Source organism: Triturus cristatus, chromosome 12 (genome assembly GCF_964204655.1).
Source record: "Triturus cristatus chromosome 12, aTriCri1.1, whole genome shotgun sequence".
Classification (NCBI taxonomy): Eukaryota; Metazoa; Chordata; class Amphibia; order Caudata; family Salamandridae; genus Triturus; species Triturus cristatus.
This window is the reverse complement of record NC_140595.1, coordinates 299018132-299033829: the sequence shown is the minus strand read 5'-3', so window position 1 is coordinate 299033829 and position 15698 is coordinate 299018132. Positions and strand designations below refer to the sequence as shown.

At 52.8% G+C, this 15698-nt stretch overlaps 1 protein-coding gene across 2 annotated transcripts in view; it reads right to left on the bottom strand.

Moving 5' to 3' along the window:
* LOC146775922 (uncharacterized) overlaps positions 1 to 12677 on the bottom strand; it is an 82375-nt gene extending 69698 nt beyond the window's left edge. The window contains exon 1 of one of the 2 annotated variants that reach the window (XM_085637640.1): positions 11757 to 12677. In XM_085637640.1, coding sequence (XP_085493766.1) covers positions 11757 to 11783 — 27 coding nt within the window. In that variant the 5' untranslated portion in view covers positions 11784 to 12677. The remainder of the gene's footprint in view (positions 1 to 11756) is intronic. The other variant, XM_085637641.1, reaches the window with a different exon arrangement.
* Positions 12678 to 15698: the final 3021 nt, after the last annotated feature.

Here is a 15698-nt window from a genome sequence, read left to right as displayed (position 1 = left end):
AGCTCAGCTCTCTGTGATCTCGCCGCCACACTCCCAAGAATCGTACGCTCACAGGCCCGCTGCGGCCCAGCGGACAGGATGGTAGGCTTCATCGACCCAAGATGGCCGCCAAGTATGCCCGACCCTCACCGGGGCCGGGACCCCGGGACAAGCGCCGCGATGTCCACGTCGCGGGTGACCGGGTTCCGGGGGCAGGCAAAAAACTATCCGTGGTCACGGGCAACAGTCGTCCCCACCACGGACCAGCTCCCGTAGAAATCCGGGGGCGGCCCGCAATGATCGGGGCAGGATACGGACGGCGGCCGGGCAGCTCACCAGCAAGGCAGGGGCAGTCACCGGAGGATCGAAGATTTGCACCCCCGGTCATGCACTCGGTCAGCTACACTGGGCAGTAGAAGTGACCACGCCGAAATGTAGGCCGAGTTTAACACCGCTTCGGTGGGCCGACTCCACCCAGTCACCACCGGCCGCTGTTGTCGCACTGCCACCCGGCCACGGCGCCCACTCGATGTCCCGGCTCCAGGGCCGCACAGGCCGCAAAGTTCAGATGCAGTTTTCTCCGGCGATAGCACGGCTAGAAACCTCGGAGTCACACAGTCGGGAGCCCCTCTCCTTCAGAAACACGACCACGTAGCACAAGTTGAGGATCTCAGGCAGGATATCCGTGCGGGGTGCGGAGGTTCACGGAGCCGGGAGTCTACGCTGCCGTCCCGGTCGCCATCTTGGCTCCTCCCCCGACCTACCTCATTAATATTTATGAGGTAGGTCGATTTGCGACCCATTAGGAATCACAAGTATGAAACAAAACCTATGGTTTTTTCAGTGAATTTGTACGTTTTTTTAAATGCTAAGTTACTTTACGCCGTTCGTGCCGTGCGTGCCCACTTCACGCAGTTCGTTCCGTGCGCGCACGGTGAGCACGCGGTGCGCTTCGCGCACCACACGCCCACTTAACGCAGTTCGTTCCGTGCGCGCACGGTGAGCACGCGGTGCGCTTCGCGCACCACACGCCCACTTAACGCAGTTAGTGCCGTGAGCGCACGGTGGGCACGCGGTGCGCTACGCGCACCGCGTGCCTACGTTACGCTGGATGGGCCATGTACGCACGATGCCCTTCGCGCACCGTCCGCACACGGAGGACATATTATGCGCTTCGTTGTGAAAGGTTTTCTTTTAAATTTTAGATTAGTATTATGCCATGTACAAAATTTGCCCTGCGGGCACCTTTTGCACACGGGGGGGGGTAAAATATGGATTTTTTTTTTTTTTTATTAAATTTTTACCGTAAGCGTATTGGGCATTTTTTCAATTGGCCTGGCACACCATAACCAAGGCTAGGTGGTTAGGAGCTGTCTAGCCTGCCCCCTTTTTATGATATCCAACTTTGTTTTTCCTCCACCCCTCAGAGTGCGAGAGAGAAAATGGCGGCCGACACTTCCTGGTTTCGACCGATTCGAATGTTTACTAAGATCTAACAGCCAATCAGAATTGCGCTCGCGCACGGCACCGTACGCGTACGGTAAGCTTACGGTGCGCGCTCGGAGCGCGCTTACAGATATATATATTGATTTAAATGCTATTTTCTCAGGAACTACTGAACAGATTTACACCAGACCTACAAAAGGCACTTCCTTGACCTGAGGACTACCTCTATGCCAAATTACAAGTAATTCTGTTCAGCCGTTCGGGCTGTAGCTGTGTCTAAAGGTCCTATGGAAAAATGCATGGGGAATACGCGTTTTGGGACCCCCCTTTTTTCTCAGCCCCCGCTTGACGAATCGCCCCGAGACTTTCAGGGTAGGAGCGGAGCGTAGCGCCCCATTAGTTTTGAAAATTTTGCGAGGATTCGTCGACCGGCGCCAAAGTTATTCCAAATAGAATGTTGCGGATTTCCTATGGAAACAGGGTCCTAACTATAACTACCTACTGGCGACCGCCAGTAGGTAATATATATATATATATATATATATATATATATACAGAAGGGACTTCCTTACCCCATTCAGTTCTGTGAATCGTAAATATACAATTTCACTTAAGCACACAATCACACACAGCTCGCACCTGGATTTATTATTAAAGATGTGCCTAGAACAGGCTTCTCCAACAAGTAGCTCACACGCTACTGGTAGCGCTCCAACTATCTGTAAATAGCGGTTCTGTGTGTGCAGCCCACTCTACTAAATTAGAAGGTATTGGTTGGTTGAATTAACATATGTGAACTAAAATTCAAGACGAGAATGTGTGTATTTCCAGAAACTCATCAGCTGCTATTTGGAGAGAAAATAGATTTAAAGCTGATATTTCTGTGATAAATCATGAGGCGCGAAGGAGACTTATTCCTAATATTCTTTGTGCCTTGGACCTTGCAGCTATGGCTTTTATGTATTACTCACCAAGAGGCATTCCACCTTAACAAAGTATTCTGTAGATTACTGCTTGCAACCATGAATGATAAACTGGGGTGAACCACTGCCAGCAATCTTGCAAATGCTGGCTATTAATGCAATCTTGTCTAACGTTACCCCACTATTACAATATTTATAATATTAGTCGCTCAGGATGATTTTCATTGAACACAAGTTGCTCTTATTACAGAAAAGGTTGGAAACCCCTGGTCTAGAGTATACAATATCATTAGTAAGTCTACAGTATGTGCTTTTTTGGGTAATAGCGTAAAATAACACTGTGTACTTCGGCTACTGTAACATCAACAATTCTTATAGTAGCTCTAAATTGTGAATTGTTTTATGACCACTCAGTGATGGCAAAACAGGTTGTGCGCTGATTGCAGGGAAAGAGATTAGCCTGCCACAAGGGCATAGTTGGGCAAGGGAAGCTCAACCTTTAAAACTGTCATGATTGCTAAAATGAATTCCATTGTGGTAGCTAGTAACTGCACCCATTTTTCAAGTGCCTAGATACCATTCCGTGTATGTATGGCACTAAATAAACAATCATTACTCTTAGGTTAAAATTTTGCATCCTGAATCATTTACTTGGGATTCGAATGGAGAGAAAAACTGAATGGGACACCCTGACAACTTGACACTATTGATATTGCATAGTTATAGGTAGCTTATCCTACATAGTGCTAAAATGTCTCATGCCTCTAAGCGCTGTGTATACTTATTATATCACTGTGCCTCCAGGTTCCCTTTCCCTCCATGGAAGAGATAACGAAAAGGTGCTGAAAGCCAGGGCCATCTTTAGGGCGGTGCAAACGGTACCATCGCACTAGGCTCCAAGCTCTGTTTTGAAATATTGTATGAGTTTAAAAGCACCTGCTGCAGAGTCACTCATGTGTCCAGCGATTTTCAGGCAAAAATAAAAATGTCAAGATAACTCTGGTGATTAATGTACCTGCTGGAGAAAGGTCAGTTTTGTCTAGCAGCAGTTTTGACACATCATCCAGTAGTGCAGAGTTAATATACCTTCTGCAAAGCACGGTTACCATGTATATCATGGAATTGTATTTTATGTAGATAACCTAGTGGGTTACTACTTTCGTCATAGAGATCCTTTTGTTACTTGCAGGTTGTTAGAAAAGGTAGACGGACCGGGAGGGTCGGCCGGGGTCAGGAGGAGAGGTCTCCGGGGAGAGCCGTCTCCAGCGATCGTACAGGTAAGTAACTTCCCCCCCACAGACAGATGCCACACAAGGATAAGGTTCAGTGTTCTTTATAAGCACTTATTTAAGGTACGGTGGAATGGTACAAGGAGGTCTGGACTCAGGGGTCCCCTCGATTATAGTCTCGCAAGGTAGGGAAGGGGGTAGCGGGACAGTCTATTTACCAATCAGGTAGTTCGGATGAGATGATGATGAGCTCACAATCCTCGAGCTTGGTGGTACGGGCCGCGGCAGCGCCAGCAGGTCCCGGTGTGGATGGTCGATACAACGGGCCGCGGCAGCGCCAGCAGGTCCCCGGAAGATATACGGTCCGCGGCAGCGCCAGCAGGTCCCGGTGAGGATGGTCGTTACAACGGGCCGCGGCAGCGCCAGCAGGTCCCAGGAAGATGAATGTTGCAGAAGGCCGCGGCAGCGCCAGCAGGCAGGACGAGGGTTCACAAGAGCGGGCTATGGCAGCGCCAGTAGACCGTCAAGGTTGAGTTCACTCGGTGTCTCTCGACTCCAGGATACAACTGCCTTCCTGCTCCGGAGCTGTCTTAGTTATAGGGCTGGTGCCCTTTGATGTCCGGACCCTCGCACTTGGAGGTCGGAGGGTCCGGGGTGAAGGTGTCCAGACACCCAGCAGGGGGTGGAGTCAGCGCCTGGGGGCTGCTGGAGGCGATCGGCACCTGGCGGGGGAAGAGCTCTTGACGCTTCGTTCTCCCATTGACCTGCCAAGTGGTCCGCTCACCTCCTGGGTGGATGGTGGTGCCGGGATGTCGGGGCCGGCCAGGCCCGGGGTTAGGGTCGAGGTGAGGCCACGCGGCCGCGTGGTGCAGGGCCCAAGATGGCGGCTTGACCCGGCCGGGGAAGCCGGTGGGGCTGGACCCCGTGATGAGTAGGGGTCCGAGGGCAGAGGGTCCGTCGGGAGACGGAGTACAGGGGCTTGTCACGGGGGTATGCCTGGTGGGCCGGAGCTCGGGCCCTGTCGTGCGGGGGGGGAAGCAAGCCCTCTGTGTGGCCTGTCCAACATGCGTCCCCCCCAGCTGAAGGCGGGGAGAGTCACCCATCTCCTTGGGGACTCTCTTCGTCGAGGCGGAAAAAGCGGGACAGGCCATCCGCGTTGGCGTGGTCTTGGCCTGGCCGGTGCTCCACAGTGAAGTCCATTCCCTGCAGGGAAATGGACCAGCGCAAGAGTTTTGGGTTCTCCCCCCGCATCTGCATCAGCCATTGCAGGGGTCGATGGTCGGTTTGTACCCGGAAGTGGGTACCGAAGAGATAGGGTCGGAGCTTTTTGAGGGCCCACACTACTGCAAATGCCTCCCTCTCGATTGTGCTCCAACGCTGTTCTCGGGCCAGGAGACGTCGACTGATGAAGGCCACCGGCTGGTCATGACCTTCGGAGTTCAGCTGAGAGAGGACGGCCCCGATGCCGTGGTCGGAGGCGTCGGTCTGCACTACAAATTCCCGACTGTAATCGGGGGCCTGGAGCACCGGGGCGGTGCACAGGGCGGCCTTCAGCTCCTCGAAGGCCGCTTGACAATCAGGAGTCCAGTGGACCCGCTTCGGTTGATTCTTGGATGTGAGTCCCGTGAGGGGCCCCACGATGCTGCCGTAGTCCTTCACGAACCGCCGGTAGTAGCCGGTGAGCCCCAAGAAGGCTCGGACCTCGGTCTGGGTGACGGGGGGCTGCCAGGACTGGATGGCAGCAATCTTAAGTTGTAGTGGGGCCACCAGCCCGCTTCCCACTTGGTGCCCAAGGTAGGTCACAGACCCTTGGCCAATTTGGCACTTGCCGGCTTTAATGGTGAGGCCGGCCCGCTGGAGGGCTTGGAGGACCTCTTGGAGGTGACGGAGGTGGTCGGACCAGTGGCGGCTGTATACAGCGATATCGTCCAGGTAGGCAGCGCTGAATTCTTCGAGCCCTGCCAAGACCTGGTTCACAAGACGTTGGAATGTGGCGGGGGCATTCTTCATGCCAAAGGGCATGACCTTAAATTGATAGTGGCCATCGGGGGTGGAGAAGGCTGACCGTTCTTGAGCCCTGGGTGTGAGGCCGATCTGCCAGTAGCCCGCCGTTAGGTCGAAGATACTAAGGTAGCGGGCGGCCCCCAGCCGGTCGATCAGCTCGTCTGCTCGGGGGATGGGATGAGCGTCGGTCCGGGTGACAGCGTTCAAGCCCCGGTAGTCGACGCAGAATCTCAGTTCAGGGGCGGTGCCGGGGGCAGCGGCCTTGGGAACTAATACAACCGGACTGGCCCAGGGACTGTCCGAGGGCTCGATGACCCCGATCGTGAGCATCTTGGCCACTTCCTCCTGTATGCAGGCCCGTACCCGATCTGGTACGCGGTAGGCCCGGTGCCGGACAGGGGGACTGTCCCCGGTGTCTACGTCGTGCAAACACCAAGGGGTGACCCCGGGGGTGAGGGAGAACAGGCCAGCGAACTGCAGCAGGAGGTCCCGGCAGTCCTGGCGTTGCTCCGAAGTGAGGGCGTCAGAGAGCCGGACCCCGTCCACGGAGCCGTCCTTCTCCTGAGTCTTCAGGAGATCCGGGAGGGGCTCGGAGTCTTCTTCTGTGCCACTGTCTGTAGCCATCAAGAGGCTCAGTTCGGAGCGCACAAAGTGTGGTTTGAGCCGGTTGGTGTGGAGGACCCGAAGGGGGTTCCGGGAGGACCCCATGTCGATGAGGTAAGTGACGGGGCTTTTGCGCTCGACCACTTTGAAGGGCCCCGTCCACTTATCTTGCAGGGCACATGGTTCGGTGGGGGACATCACCCATACTTGCTGCCCAGGCTCGAATTCAACGGAGGAGGCATTGTGATCATACCACCTCTTCATGTCCTCCTGGCTGGCCTCGAGGTTCGCCTTGGCCATCTCCCTGAAGCGCCGGGTCTGGTTTCGTAAGGCCAGGATGTATTTGAAGACGTCTGGAGGGGTCGTTAGGGGGGCCATCTCCCAACCTTCCTTGACTAGGCTGAGGGGCCCCCGCACAGGGTGCCCGTATAGGAGTTCAAAGGGGCTAAAACCGAGGGACTTCTGGGGAACTTCCCGGTAGGCGAAGAGGAGGCACGGGAGCAGTACATCCCACTGGCGACGGAGAGGCTCTTCCATCCCCCAATCATCCCTTTGAGAGTGCGGTTAAAACGTTCCACTAGTCCGTTCCCTTGGGGGTGATAGGGGGTCGTGAATCTGTAGGTGACCCCGCATTGTTGCCAGAGGGACTTCATGTATTTGGATATGAAATTCGTACCCGGTCGCTGACGACTTCTCGGGGGAAGCCTACCCGGGAGAAGATCCCCATCAGGGCCCGGCCAACCACCGGAGCGGTCACTGTCCGTAGGGGTACCGCCTCGGGGTAGCGGGTGGCATGGTCCACTAGTACCAAGATGAACCGGTGTCCTTGTGCCGTGCGGGGGTCCAGAGGTCCCACAATGTCTATCCCCACCCTCTCGAACGGGGTGGTGACCACCGGGAAGGGTTGTAGAGGGGCCTTCAGCTTCCGGCCACTCTTCCCGCTGGCTTGGCATGTGGGGCAAGATCGGCAGTGGTTCAGGACGTCATTCCTCATTTTCGGCCAAAAAAAGTGGGTCACCAGGCGACTGTACGTTTTGTCCTGGCCCAGGTGTCCAGCCAGGGGGACATCGTGGGCCAGGTTGAGCAGAAAGTCTCGGAAGCGGAGCGGTACCACCAGAACTCGACCGGCCCCCAGCTCGGCGATTCTTTGCTCGCTGTAGAGCAGGTCGTTATCCCAGTAGACCCAGTGGGTTCCGGTGGTGTCCCCGGCGTTTTGGGTGCTGGCTTGTTGGCGGAGTCCCTCGAGGGAGGGACAGGTCTTTTGTTCCTGGCGGAACTGTTCTTGGGTGGGCCCCCCTTCTTGCCGCCACTGAGCCAGATCCGGAAGGTCCTGGTGTGGCGCGTCTTCTTCGGTAGTCGGGTCCGGTAGGTCGGACTCGCCGTTGTCCCCTACAGGGGCCACCGGGGGCGGAGGTGCTGGCCATTCGGTTTCTTCTGATCGGGGGGCGGCACGGGCGGCCATGGATCGGGTGGTTATGCAGGCCCAGTCCGGGAGGCCCAGCATCCCCAAGTGCTCCCTTCTCTCGACGGTGGCCCACGGGGAACTCTCGAGGTCATTCCCCAGGAGGCAGTCCACGGGGGCATCGTCCCGGACCGTCACCTTCAGTAGGCCGGAGACCCCTCCCCATTCAAACGGGACGCAGGCCATCTTACACAGGCTCTCAGAGTTGTCCGCCGAGCGGACGGGGCAGAGAATGTTCGGTAGGATCTGCTCGGGCTTCACCAGGTGACAGCGGACGGCCGTCACGCTGGCGCCGGTGTCACGCAAGGCCTCGGCTCTCTGTCCATTAATGGTCACCCACTGACCGTATTTTCTGGTGTTGGCGGGTAGGGGGGCCCGCGGAACCATGTCTCTTCCCCCTAAGCATGCCAGGACCATGGCGGCCGGTTCCCACCCTTGCTGGGCCGGCTCATACTCTTCGGGTCCCTCCGATGATTGCTCTTCCCCTAGGGCAGCGGCAGCTACCTGGCGGGGCTTGGGTGTTTGGTTTAGCGGGCAGTTCGGATCATTGGCGTAGTGGCCTAGTCGCTGGCACCGGTGGCACGTGACGTTGGCTCGGTACCCAGGCCGCAACGGGGGGTTGCCCCGGCCGGCCGGAGCCGGGGTGCTGGCCACGGGTGTTGCGGGCAAGGCGTCTCTCCCTCGCCCCTGGCCCCCTCCTCCTCCCCGAGGACGGTGCTGGCCTTGGTTGTTTCTGTTCTGTTCGTGTGGCCCCCTCCGGCCCACTCGGGTGCTTTCCCATCGGTCAGCTTCTGCGGCGAGCTGCCGGGGGTCAGTCAGCTTACTGTCGAGTAGGTGCTGCCTGAGCTCGACGAAACAGTTGTTTGACAGGTGCTCCCATACCATAAGGTTGAAGAGTTGTTCGTAGGTGGTGACCTGACTTCCCTTGATCCAACCCTCGAAGGCCCGGCTGAAATAGTTCACGTACTCTACCCAAGTTGTACCTGGGATCCGGGTGCAATCTCTGAACCTCTGGCGGTACATCTCGGGCGTGAGGCCGTAGCGGGTGAGGAGGGCAGCCTTCATGTGGTCGTAGGACGACATTTGGTGATCGGGGAGCTGTAGCAGGGCATCGCGACCCTCGTTGATAAATCTCCCCCAAAGTCCGGCTCCCCAATCACTCCGGTCGATCCGGTGGGAGGTCATTGCGATCTCATAGGCTTTAAACCACTGTTGTATGTCGTCTTCTCGGACATACTCGCGGACCACATCCTTGGGGATGTGAACTTTTTTCTCAATTGGCCCCGGGGTGTGTGGTCGCTCAGGCACCCCCAGTTCCTTATTCTGTTTGCGCAGTTCTATTTCCGCCAGTTGGCGCTCGTGCTCGAGCGTTATTTTTTTCTCTTCCAGCTCTCTCTGTCTCTGCTTTTCCTCTCGTTCCTCTCGAAGCCGCATATGCTCGAGGTTGAGTTTCTGTTCAGCTAACTTGAGTTCCCCATCCATCTTGAGTCGTGCCATCTCTAATTCGTGTAATCTGACTCTGTCTCTTTCTCGTATCTCCTCCTGCGAGAGGCCCGTTCCCCGCTCCTCGGGAGCCGTGGCGTTCCCCTCTGGTGTGATGCTGTTTTGGTCTGGTGTGACGCTGTTTTGGTCGGAGGGTCCTGCGACCACAGTTTCTGTCCATGACTCAAGAGCGCGCTTTAGATCATCCTTGGTACTCAGGCCGGTGGTAGCAATGCCAAGTTCTATGCAAAATTGTCTCAGTTCGCGGTGGTTGTATTCTTCTAATTTCTCCATTTGGAACTTCTCGGTGGAGCTGCTATCTTTGCTCGACATCGTGCTTTGTCGTGGGGTGAGCTACTCTCTGTACGATTACGCGTTGATTCGGATCGCGCCGCTGGCCACCAATGTTAGAAAAGGTAGACGGACCGGGAGGGTCGGCCGGGGTCAGGAGGAGAGGTCTCCGGGGAGAGCCGTCTCCAGCGATCGTACAGGTAAGTAACTTCCCCCCCACAGACAGATGCCACACAAGGATAAGGTTCAGTGTTCTTTATAAGCACTTATTTAAGGTACGGTGGAATGGTACAAGGAGGTCTGGACTCAGGGGTCCCCTCGATTATAGTCTCGCAAGGTAGGGAAGGGGGTAGCGGGACAGTCTATTTACCAATCAGGTAGTTCGGATGAGATGATGATGAGCTCACAATCCTCGAGCTTGGTGGTACGGGCCGCGGCAGCGCCAGCAGGTCCCGGTGTGGATGGTCGATACAACGGGCCGCGGCAGCGCCAGCAGGTCCCCGGAAGATATACGGTCCGCGGCAGCGCCAGCAGGTCCCGGTGAGGATGGTCGTTACAACGGGCCGCGGCAGCGCCAGCAGGTCCCAGGAAGATGAATGTTGCAGAAGGCCGCGGCAGCGCCAGCAGGCAGGACGAGGGTTCACAAGAGCGGGCTATGGCAGCGCCAGTAGACCGTCAAGGTTGAGTTCACTCGGTGTCTCTCGACTCCAGGATACAACTGCCTTCCTGCTCCGGAGCTGTCTTAGTTATAGGGCTGGTGCCCTTTGATGTCCGGACCCTCGCACTTGGAGGTCGGAGGGTCCGGGGTGAAGGTGTCCAGACACCCAGCAGGGGGTGGAGTCAGCGCCTGGGGGCTGCTGGAGGCGATCGGCACCTGGCGGGGGAAGAGCTCTTGACGCTTCGTTCTCCCATTGACCTGCCAAGTGGTCCGCTCACCTCCTGGGTGGATGGTGGTGCCGGGATGTCGGGGCCGGCCAGGCCCGGGGTTAGGGTCGAGGTGAGGCCACGCGGCCGCGTGGTGCAGGGCCCAAGATGGCGGCTTGACCCGGCCGGGGAAGCCGGTGGGGCTGGACCCCGTGATGAGTAGGGGTCCGAGGGCAGAGGGTCCGTCGGGAGACGGAGTACAGGGGCTTGTCACGGGGGTATGCCTGGTGGGCCGGAGCTCGGGCCCTGTCGTGCGGGGGGGGAAGCAAGCCCTCTGTGTGGCCTGTCCAACACAGGTCATAAGTTAGAATCCTAAAATAGCACAGGGATCTAAGAACTGTCATCGAGGAGCTGTATGGCATAGATTTAGAACCTTATCTTTTTCCCCTGTCTTTCATTATCTCAAGGGTACTGAAAAGACATACTTTGGGTAAAAATTAATTATTATTAGTAAAGCCATTGCATTTTAACTCCGCAATAAGCGTTTCTGCAAACCAAGAACTCTTAAAATATACTACATACCAGTATGGATGATGTGACTCCTACACCTTGTAGTGCGCTTGTCTTAAGTAACATTTCCTGTACATTGATTTACACATCTATGATTCATTGTCTCTGTGTAATGTTTGTGTGACGTTAAGTGCTGCGACACCCTACACTGATATGAGTAGCGCTATAAAACGAATGAAATACATGTGAGAGAAGGCTGTGGAGAGATGAGGGGCACTGGTGGAAGATGGTAGTGAGGTAATCCAGTGCGAAGGAGGCCAGTGGGAGGCGCAAAGACATTCGCACCAGGCCCCACGAAGGCTAAAGCCAGCCCTGAGCCCTCCTAAAAGCCTCCGCAGATCCTATGATCCGCAACACCTCAGGCATCATTACACTGGTTCCGAGGAGAAAGGACTGACCCCATATTTTCAATCACTCTTGTAGCAGATAATAATTAGATTGCCAACTTCAGGCCACCTCATCACAGACACTCACTCTCTTGTCCTGAGAGTTTAACCTACAAATCATTTCTACCACTACCAGGTGTGTTTATCTAATCAATGAAAGAAGTGAACCAAGGCTGCACCACTCAGAATACACCAGGTTTTCACATGAAAGACCAAGAGTGCAAACAGTGCCTTTAATGACAGAGAGTGAGGTAGCTGTCCTAGTTATAATCGCTGTATAAAGATGAACTGTGATCTAGTGGTTAACTTGCCAGATCTGATATCGAATCCCTTCTGCACACTTGACTAAGGAAGGTGATCCAATGCAAATAACCTTAACTCCCCCACTCTAACCTGACAAATCTAGTAGTGTTTAGAAATTGACAAATGTCCAGAATTAAAAAGGATGTAATTACATTTTTAAAAATTACATTTACATGCAGTTTCTACCCACACTCCGGTCAAAGGCCAATCTTACCTCCAGTGGTAGTTCGGGTGCTTCCATGTTTCGCCACTCTGGCTCTGTGGCAAGTCTCTCCCAGCGTCCTGCCAGGGGGCAGCAGTCACCAGAGAACCATCCTTGCCCGTCTGTCTTCCAATGCCTCACGATCTCTTTGTCCAAGCCTACGGTGTAGTTGTCATTTTCCCATCTTAGACTCTTGAAATTGTGTCCCTTCCGATACAGATCTCCCTCTCTTCCAAATCTACTCCTTTCACTTAATCGCACCCCTATAACTATATGTATCTCCCCCTTTTCGCGCTCTCAGCAGCGGCCAGGGCTGTTCTCGCTCTCTAGTCACTGTCACTATTCGCTCTATGTAAATTCACCAGGCACTCATATTATTCGCAGCTTATAACTTTCGGCCACTTTCCAGTTACAATTCTTGCCATTTAGCACTGCTAATCCTCGACTGTCACTCCTGCTGTTAGTCTCACAGTTTCTCTTGCTGTCACTGATAAATCCAATGAACTCGAATCAGCGCGTCTCTATTCCTCCTTGACAGTCCCTGTCTCTTCCTGGCTCGCTGCCATGCCTGGTCCTATTTCCACTGACTGTGTTCCACCGTTAAGTTTCTACCGTTAGTGCCCTCAGAGTGTTCGCATTATACTGTCAATCACTTTTCAATTATTACGCTTGCCCGTATTGCTCCTTTAACCTCTCCCCACTCTTTTCTAGTCTACCTTCTCTTCGCCCTCCTCCCCCAGCACTCCACGCCCTCCTCCTGTGTCTTTCATCTCATTCCTCCCCCTTGCCCTCTCTTTTCTCAGCCCTTCCTCTCGCTGTCAGTCTCTCCCTCAGCTCTCTCCCCTCTACTTCACTGCCTCTCAATGCCCTGTCTATCTCTAACCCTCCTTCTTTAGTTCCACCTTCCTTAGTTCCTCTTAGGGATTATAATTAGGAAGTTATTTACATAAACGGGTCAATTTCAAAGACCGCCTCTTACTTCCGCATTCACCGGAGCAACCCCGCACTCCCTTCTGGGTATTGAAGTTCGGCCGCGCAGTTTGCAAGGCTCCATAACGGTAGGAATTGATTCGTCTATGAACGTTTTCACAGGACAAAACGCCGCTTTAAACGCGGGTGAACGGGGGTCCACCAACTATTTTCATAGGAATCCAGGAATCTTAAAACGCTTTGCCAATATAAACAGAGTGTTGGGGAGGGAAGCTGGTTTTTCTTGCAAGAGGATAAACTGACCCTAGACCAATCAGCACGAGGCCCCACTTACTCCTACATCCGTGCAGATGGAACCAGAAAGAAGTTAGACCACCCAGGAGCCATGAGATTACTGCATTGCTGCTGGACTTGGAGAAACGACTGAGATCAAAAACTACAGATTGTGCACCACCAGGATGTGCAGATGCAGAAATGCTTTCCTGCTTCATTGCTGATGAACCTATGCACTTCTGCACCCTATCATGCCTGTGGTGTGCCCTATGCAATCCCAGAGTTTTCACACATTTACATTCTGGGCATAGGGGTCTCTGGTTTCAATGGCTGCGGGTGGATATCCAGATTCTGCAGCCATTCGATCCGTCATTTTATCCTTTACAATTAAAAACGTATCATAAACCTTTGGTTTTAAAAAGGAGAGAAAAAGGTTGCCATCTAGTTTGTGAATTGTAGAATGTGAAACTAGAAAGCCTGGGACCAGTCCTGGCTTCCCCGCATGATCAACTTGTGTGATCCTATGCAAATCATTTATTTTACAAAGCCTACTTTTTTAAGGATCACATATCGGAGCACCTTTGGTGTGCGCTGTGCAAAAAAAATGTGATGTATTTAGATGAAATTGATTGATTGAATACTTTATTCGATAGCAATGTATCATAAAAGTAAATACAATACAACATACATAGAACCATAAAATTAATAAAAAGACATATAGAAATATGCATAGTTTTCTTAAAAAAGCTAAAAATATATAAAAATAGAACATAAAGGGCTCAGATAAAAAACAGACATCCTAAGGCACAGCAAGGGAGAGCACATCAAATGTAGAGAGGGTATTTCATTAAGTGGAAAATTGCATAGAATTACAACCCAGAGCTACTAAGTTCAATAAGCTTAGTTCGTATTTGCCATGCTTTCCCAAGATATTTAGCCACCCCACAGATTACCAATAAGGATGTGGTATCCGTTGTTAGGATACGGAGGGCAACAGACGACTGCCTAGTTCCCAGACCTCTACAAACTGGGCTCAGCCAACGTTTTCTGGGCGTCTTATATGCTTTGCAGGCGAACAGGAAGTGGCCCAATGATTCGGTAGGGTTAGAACATCCCGGGCAAGTTGTGTGGTGGGTTTTATGGTTTTTCCAGCCTATTGTGAAAGCGTTCAGTGGTAAAGTACCTAGCCTCATTTTAAAAAACAAAACTCTGTCCCTTGGTGAGGAGATAAAGTCAAAAAATGGTTCCCACTTTGGTGTTGGCTTACAAATCAAAAATGTATCAGTTAGGGGGCCCAGCTTGGGGTTTTTCAAGACCGCTGCATCTATATTTGCCCAGTATAATTTCTTGATGATGTCTTTTTGCGGAGGCTTCTGCAAGAGCCATTCTTCTTCTAGCCCCAAGCTGAGTACCAGGTCCTTTAGGTTTTTTAACCATGATATTACATCAACACCGTTTAACGCAATGAGTTCGTCAAGGACCGCGGCGTAATTACTAAGTTCCGGGGTCCTTCTAAGACGAACCCAAAATAATAGGGGGCGAAGCCCAAGGATATCTTTAATAGAATGGCGTCCCAAATCGTAAAATAAAGGTTTAAGAGGGGTAGAAAGTGGAAGGCCCACAAGCTCTCTCAAAAATTTATGTTCTGCTGTGACTAAACTAATGACTCTTTCAAACCCCCATAATTCAGAGCCGTAAGAAGCAGCAGACAATGCCTTACCCTCGTATACTACTAGCGCCGGGCTAATAGGTTTAGTAGAGGATAGACGGTGGTCTTTAGAGATTGCTCCTGTTACTCTTTTAAAATTTAAAGACATCTTAGTGATGTGAGAGTCCCATTTCATTTTGGAATTAATCCTGACCCCTAAGTAGTCAAATGCATCAACCTCCTCGAGCGGGGTGCCGTTTAGTGCGATATTGATTTTCTTGTGTTTTTTATTTCCAGTCAGTACCATCAATTTGGTCTTAGTGGTGTTAACAGTAAGACCACGATTATCGCAAAAGGCACCAAACCTATCAAGCAGTTTCTGGAGGCCCATAGGAGTTTTGGACATGAGGAGCGTGTCATCTGCAAAGAGGAGGGTAGGAGTTTTTTCCCCCGCCAGGGATGGTGCATCCGCTGAGACCTCCCTCAAATGGTCTGCCACCCCATTAATAAAGAGGGAGAACAGGGTCGGAGCCATCACACATCCCTGGCGGACCCCCCTCTGGACAGGAATTCGATCAGTCAATTGACCTTCGGATCCCCATCTAATTCTTGCGTATGTACCATCGTGCAATCTTTTAATAAACTCCAAGAGATATTGTGGTAGCCCCATTTCAAGTAAGACCTGCCACAATTTAACCCGAGGAACAAGGTCGAATGCCGTTTTGAGGTCAATAAAGGCCAAGTATAAAGATCCCCCACCAATCAGAACGGTCTTCCAATAAGTGGCTACGAATCTGAACACTTGGTCCATGGTACCTATTTTCTTCCTAAAGCCAGCTTGTAGGTGAGTTAAGATATTTCCCTCTTCCAGCCAAGTCCCCAAGCGTGAGTTAAGGACCCTGCCAACCACCTTTTGGATGACATCAATTAGACTTATCGGTCTATAGTTGTCAGGGTCCTCTCTCGCCCCCTTCTTATAGATAGTGACCACCTCAGCACCCTTCCAGGAGTCTGGGACTGTGTGGCCACACAACAAGAGGTTCATCATGTTAAAGATAAGATTTGCCCATACTAGGGGGTTATGAAGGATCAGATCTCCTGGG